Here is a 7,473-nt window from a genome sequence, read left to right on the forward strand (position 1 = left end):
TTCCATAGTTTAGTTAGCTGAGGTATATAATGTACAGTGTATTTTGTCAACAACTGTATGTGTGTAAAGTATTTCTTGTGCTGAGCGATCATAAAACTGCTGCGAAGACGCACTGGCTGAGGCTCGCGTAACCCCGCCTCCTGGTGCTGGTTAAGGCACCTTTGCCGCAGACTGCACCCCCCAAGAGAGCGCCACACCAACCAAAGCCCACACCCAAACCCTCCACGTGCAAGACCGAATTCACCCAAAAAAAGTCACTTAACAAGAAGCCAAAAAGTGCAAAAACAACATTGCTCGCGCCGGAGGAGCCGTGAACGACTGCAAGGACACTACATTAGGTACACCTGCAGACTGCAGCACGGATTTCATATTTCATTCATTCACAACTCCTCCAACACGAACACCACTGTTCCCGCACTTATAAGTAAAGGTAAGACCATAATAACGTTTTTTTTATTAAATGTGCTTTTTTGTGTGCTACAGTTTGTATGTGTAAAGTTAAAGTTAAGTTAAAGCAGGGGCGTCACTAGCTTTTAAGGACAGGGGGGGCTTTTCCCCCAGGAGATGCACAGGATGCGAGCGAATGTTACGCACAAGCACAAAACTTCCCAAACGGCTAACAAAGACTTAGAAATTATTCATTGTTATTATTATTATTTTAAAAAAATGCACGGGACGAAATGAAATGCTCCCCGGGACGATGGCTTTTAACCATATATTTTCTTTTTCTTTTTATGTATTTATTCATTTTACATTTTATATTAAATGTCTTGGTTTTTCCTCCCTCTGAAAATCCTATTAAATGTTTAACAAGCCATCCTATAATAATAAAACAGCTATTAATGTAACAATACAATAAAACAAATATATTTAATGATGTTTTTTTCATTATTTTAACAATAGGCTAATGTATATTACTTTATATAGATTCAACAAGAAACACAAAACTTAAAAAATAAATTATTTACAATTGCACACACAAGGTTTTGTGCAGCTTAACTCATTGTAAAGGAAGATAATGTGCTTCGTACACCTGCAGGACCGCAAGCAAGGTCGGAGAGAAAATGGAGGCTGGAATTTGAGTGATGTGGGCATTTTCTATATGAACAAGTGGAATGGATTGGATACCGACGCACGAAAGGGGCTCTCTACCTTACGCTACGAAGTGAGGGGAAACTGAGTGAATAATAACAGGTTATATGATTATTTATTTAAACTCATATTTGGGCCACTTTATAATGAATATGTCGGCATTTATTTGTAAAAAAAAAAACAAAAAAACACCAAATTATTTAGGGGGGCTTAAGAATATTTTAGGGGGGCTTGAGCCGCCCTAAAATAGGCCTAACAACGCCAATGAGTTAAAGTACCAATGATTGTCACACACACTAGGTGTGGTGAAATGTGTCCTCTGCATTTGACCCATCCCCTTGATCACCCCCTGGGATGTGAGGGGAGCAGTGGGCAGCAGCGGCGCCGCGCCCGGGAATAATGGTTGGTGATTTAACCCCCAATTCCAACCCTTGATGCTGAGTGCCAAGCAGGGAAGAATGCTGGTATGAGCTTTTAAACATAACCCGTTAACTGCTGCCAATCAAATGATGAATAAGATACTCTTTAGGGTTCATATGTTTGTAAATCTGACTGTGATGAAGTCAGTGCCTCACCAGTCATGAACCTCACCGCACGTCACTGATATACATATATATATACACACGATATCTGCAGTATACACAGTATCTATTTTCACTATCTACTTGCAGGATGTCCAAATCTCTGGAAGCTCACCTCTCCACGGTATGAAGGTGGCATGAAGCCACAGTAGAAGGGGAAAAAGCAGCTACATATCAACACCTGCAGGGATAGACACAAGGACAAAGACATTGTTGGACACAAAGAAGGACAAAGACCGTCATGGTGTGTGCAGGTGTGACCAAAAGGTGCAAGAAGGACAAAGTGGACCTGGATGAGTTCTTCCCTGCTGTCAAACTGAGACACCAGGACGTTCTTCCAGTTGGACATCCTGGTGAGGGACACACAAAGTCTCCCGGAGGCTCTCAGGTGGGCGTCTTGTGGAAGCTTCTCCTGCAGAGAGTCCCTCACCGTCCTCAGGAGACTGAAGTTGGGGTGGAAGACGCTCAGGTGATGTCTCCTGGCCTCCTTGGCCGCGCTCAACACATCCACACACAGATGTTCTGAGGACCAACAATGATGGACACCATTTTCAAACTGATGACTTCCATGAGTATACTTCAATAAGTACCTTTGTATACTACTTAGTGTACTTAGGTCCTCCTGAGTGTGCTCATTTGAACAGTGAAGTGCTGACCCAACTCCTTCAACCTTGTGGGCGGGGCCTCTCCCGAACAATATGTTAGAAGCCTTTTTATTGGTCAGTATCGGCCACCCTCTTTGGTATTTTCCCTACAAATGTTTTGAGGGCACTCACGCCCATATATGGTCGCGCCATCATCTGAGACTGACCAATAAAAATACTGCTAACATAATGTTTAGAGGAGGCCCCGCCCACAAGATTGAAATTGAGTCGTAACCAAAACAAACGATTTGTAACCCAAAAAATATTTGCAGCCCCAAAATATAATAATATATAAAAAATACTTTAATATAATATATTGTCAATAAAATACAAGTCGAGTTGTTATGATAGAATAAACAATTATTGACAGCTAACGCTAGCCAATCAAATTGCTATTGCTAGCTAACCACACCCAAAGCTAATACACGTGCATGTTTTACTTACATACGTAATTAATTCTACTACTTTTTTCGAGATAGTATTTTTTAGAATGTGTGGCAGGCAGCTCAAAAAAATGTCAGCGGGCGGCAAATGGCCCCGGGGCCGCTTTATTAGACACTAGGATGGACACTATGGACACTCCTGAATTAGCTAACATGTTTTCTGATTTAGCTAACGAGTTTTCTGATTTTGCTAACAAATTTTGTGATTTAGCTAACAAGTATTCTGATTTAGCTAACAAGTATTCTGATTTAGCAAACGAGTTTCTGATTTAGCTAACACGTTTTCTGATTTAGCTAAGAATTGTTCTGATTCAGCTAACACGTTTTCTGATTTAGCTAAAAGGTTTTCTGATTTAGCTAACAAGTTTTCTGATTTAGCTAACACGTTTTTTGATTAAGGATAACAAGTATTCTAATTAAGGCTAACGCATTTTCTGATTTAGCTAACACGTTTTTTGATTTAGCTACCAAGTTTTCTGATTTAGCTAACACGTTTTCTGATTTAGCTAAAAGGTTTTCTGATTTAGCTAACAAGTTTTCTGATTTAGCTAACACGTTTTTTGTTTTAGCTAACAAGTTTTCTGATTTAGCTAACAAGTTTTCTGAATCAGCTAACAAGTTTTCTGATTAGGGCTAACACGTTTTTTGATTAAGGATAACAAGTATTCTAATTAAGGCTAACGCATTTTCTGATTTAGCTAACACGTTTTTTGATTTAGCTACCAAGTTTTCTGATTTAGCTGACAAGTTTTGATTGAGCCAACCAGTTTTTTGATTTAGCTAACAATTTTCTGATTTAGCCAACAAGTTTTCTGCCTTAGCTAACAAGTTTTATGATATAGCTAACACGTTTTCTGATTTAGCTAACAAGTTTTATGTGATTATCTATCAGGTTTTCTGATTTAACTAACACATTTTCTGATTTAGCTAACACGTTTTTTGTTTTAGCTAACACGTTTTTTGACTAAGGATAACGAGTTTTTTTTAAGTCTAACGCATTTTCTGATTTAGCTAACACGTTTTTTGATTTAGCTAGCAAGTTTTCTGATTTAGCTAACACGTTTTCTGATTTAGCTAGCACGTTTTTTGATTAGCTAACAGGTTTTCTGATTTAGCTAACACATTTTCTGATTTAGCTAACACGTTTTTTGAATAAGGATAACAAGTTTTTTTTAAGTCTAACGTATTTTCTGATTTAGCTAACACGTTTTTTGATTTAGCTAACACGTTTTCTGATTTAGCTAACAAGTTTTTTGTGATTAGCTATCAGGTTTTCTGATTCAGCTAACACATTTTCTGATTTAGCTAACACGTTTTTTGTTTTAGCTAACACGTTTTCTGATTTAGCTAACACGTTTTTTGATTAATGATAACAAGTTTTTTTTAAGTCTAACGCATTTTCGGATTTAGCTAACACGTTTTTTGATTTAGCTAACAAGTTTTCTGATTTAGCTAACACGTTTTCTGATTTAGCTAACAAGTTTTTTGATTAGCTAACAGGTTTTCTGATTTAGCTAACACAAATTTTCTGATTTAGCTAACACATTTTTTGATTAAGGATAACAAGTTTTTTTTAAGTCTAATGCATTTTCTGATTTAGCTAACACATTTTTTGATTTAACTAACAAGTTTTCTGATTTAGCTGACACGTTTTGATTGAGCCAACAAGTTTTCTGCCTTAGTTAACAAGTTGTCTGATTTAGCTAACACGTTTTCTGATTTAGCTAACAAGTTTTTCGATTAGCTAACAGGTTTTCTGATTTAGCTAACACATTTTCTGATTTAGCTAACAGGTTTTTTTGTTTTAGCTAACAAGTTTTCTGATTGAGCTAACAAGTTTTTTGATTTAGCTAGCAAGTTTTCTGATTTAGCTGCCACGTTTTCTGATTTAGCTAACACGTTTTTTGATTAGCTAACAGGTTTTGTGATTTAGCTGACACATTTTCTGTTTTAGCTAACACGTTTTCTGATTGAGCTAACAAGTTTTCTGATTTAGCCAACACGTTTTCTGCTTTAGCGAACAATTTTTCGAATTAAGGCTAACGCATTTTCTGATTTAGCGAACAAGTTTTCTGATATAGCTAACAAGTTTTCTGCTTTAGCTAACAAGTTTTCTGATTTAGTGAACAAGTTTTCCGATTTAGCTAACACATTTTCTGCTTTAGCTAACAAATTTTCTGCTTTAGCTAACAAGTTTTCTGATTTAGTGAACAAGTTTTCTGATTTAGCTAACACATTTTCTGCTTTAGCTAACAAGTTTACTGATTCAGCTAGAGTTTTCCACATTTAAATGAAAAATTTCCACTTTCCCCATAATTCACCATTTTCTGTGCAGCGTTTCATTCCCACATATTTCCTTCCCGATGTTGTTGTTTGTGTTGTCAAAAAGGATGTCTTGCTTGTTGTTTTTAGAGCGAGGTTAAAGGTCACCACTCACCGACGGGAAGGCCGACGGTCAACGCGGCGGCCACGAGGCATCCGGACGACGCGCCGCAGATTCTGGAAGCTCCGTGGACCAAGCGGGGCGCTCGCTCCAAGATGCAAGTCAGCGCTCCCAAGTAGTAGACGCTCCTGAAGCCACAGCCGGCCATTGAGATGTTCCACTCCTCGTCCATGTCTGCTGTGGCGCGCCATCCACAGATCTTCTCTGCACGTTTTCATCAACGCCTGCTGCTCTCTTTCAGGCAATCATGTGCGTGTTGCGCAACCACCAAGGTCAGTTTACTACAAGTATTTTCATAACACGCACACACACACACACCCACACACACATTCATAACAACTCACTGACCTCATTCCACTCACTCAGAAATAATAAACAAACACATTCACAGTATACGTAATACAAACGTTTGTATGATATTTTTACCCCATAAAAATCAGTGACAATTGACAAAAAGAAAATAAATAAAAAAAGGACAGTTATAAAAAAATAATCATTATTTTATATATTTTTTTATTATATGTGCAAACTAAATATTTCAATTTGACCCAAATGAGCTAACTCACTCACTAACACTCTTGGTGGGAAAATAATGCTGATCTCAGGATTAATAAGTAAAGAAAAAATAAATATTTGTTTGTCTTTATAAAACAACCCTGTCGACTCATGTTTTATAAAATATTATATGCAAAAATATTTTACACATTTTATTTACTTTTTTAAGAAGAAAAAATAAAGAGAGTATGTATGTATGTATATATATATATATATATATATATATATATATATATATATATATATATATATATATATATATATATATATATATATATATATATATATATATATGTCTTAATAAGGTTATCCAAAAAATAGTGCTCGATACCGTAGTAGAGCGCAATATATGTATGTGTGGGGAAAAAAATCACAAGACTATTTCATCTCTACAGGCCTGTTTCATGAGGGGGGTACCCTCAATCGTCAGGAGATTTTAATGGGAGCATTCACATACCATGGTTTATATAGGGCACAGAGTGGGTGGGTACAGGCTGGCCTAGGGGCGTGGTGATTGGTTCATGTGTTACCTAGGAGGTGTTTCCGTCTATGGCGGCATGTTGTTACAATTTCGCTGCGCTTGTTGAGGGATGACAGGTCTGGACGGTAGATGATAAACAGTTTCTCTTTCAAGCATAGGTTGCATCTTTTATTACCACTATTGTAAGGTGTGCTGGATGCAAGAATTTGCCATGTTATTGAATATTCAACATTATTGTCTTTGAGGTCCCAAATGTGTTTGCTGAGTTCTGTGGTATTTCGCAGGTTTTTGTTCCTGAAAGAAGCCTTGTGGTTGTTCCATCTGGTTTTGAATTCACCCTCGGTTAATCCTACATATGTGTCGGATGTGTTAATGTCCTTGCGTATTACCTTAGATTGGTAGACAACTGATGTTTGTAAGCATCCCCCGTTGAGGGGGCAATCAGGTTTCTTTCGACAGTTACATGCTTTGTTGGTTTTGGAGTCGTTCTGACTGGGGGTCGACGGCTCATTTGCAATTGTTTTGTTGTGGTTTGAGATGATTTGTCGTATATTGTTCATGCAGCTGTAGCTCAATTTGATGTTGTTCTTGTTGAATACTTTTCTTAGGTTGTTGTCTTTGGGAAAGTGTTTGTCAATCAGGTTGAGGAATTTGTGTCCAATGTTCGTTGAGACGTTTTTGCTGTATGGGGGGTTGTACCAGATGATGCCGTTTCGTTTTCTGTTCTTTTTTGGCTGGTTTCCTGGCGTGGGTTCATAGGTGAGGGTGAAATTGTATCCGCTTTCATCAAGGGCTTTTTGGTACGGGGGGGTTGCTTGGTCAAATTCAGCTTTGCTAGATGACAGCATCGATAGCCTTTTATTGATTCCGGTAGGTATTCTTTTCGTGGTGGTGGGTGGATGGTTGCTGTCATGGTGCACGTATTGGAGTGTTGTGTTGGGTTTCGTGAATGGTTGGTAGCTGTTATTTCTCAGGTTGAAAGTGACGTCAAGGAAGTTGACGGTTTGCTTGTTGGCTTCAATCGTGATCCGTAGGCCGTTCTCTTTGAAAATTTGGCATATGCGCTTCTTGGTATTCTCGCTGCTCCTTGGCGAGGCGCCTCAATCTGAACCTTGGTATTTACCGTGATGACGGACTGGCAGTGTGTCGCGCCTCGCCAAGGAGCAGCGAGAATACCAAGAAGCGCATATGCCAAATTTTCAAAGAGAACGGCCTACGGATCACGATTGAAGCC

At 38.3% G+C, this 7,473-nt stretch overlaps 1 protein-coding gene across 2 annotated transcripts in view; it reads right to left on the minus strand.

The window, feature by feature from the left end:
* Positions 1-5,418, minus strand: part of LOC133572115 (patatin-like phospholipase domain-containing protein 2) — a 20,884-nt gene extending 15,466 nt beyond the window's left edge. For both annotated transcript variants that reach the window (XM_061924830.1, XM_061924831.1), the window contains exons 1-3: positions 5,198-5,418; positions 1,963-2,195; positions 1,789-1,854 (exon numbers count right to left, since the gene is read on the minus strand). In XM_061924830.1, coding sequence (XP_061780814.1) covers positions 1,789-1,854; positions 1,963-2,195; positions 5,198-5,375 — 477 coding nt within the window. In that variant the 5' untranslated portion in view covers positions 5,376-5,418. The remainder of the gene's footprint in view (positions 1-1,788; positions 1,855-1,962; positions 2,196-5,197) is intronic.
* Positions 5,419-7,473: the final 2,055 nt, after the last annotated feature.

Source organism: Nerophis lumbriciformis, linkage group LG29, assembly GCF_033978685.3.
Source record: "Nerophis lumbriciformis linkage group LG29, RoL_Nlum_v2.1, whole genome shotgun sequence".
Classification (NCBI taxonomy): Eukaryota; Metazoa; Chordata; class Actinopteri; order Syngnathiformes; family Syngnathidae; genus Nerophis; species Nerophis lumbriciformis.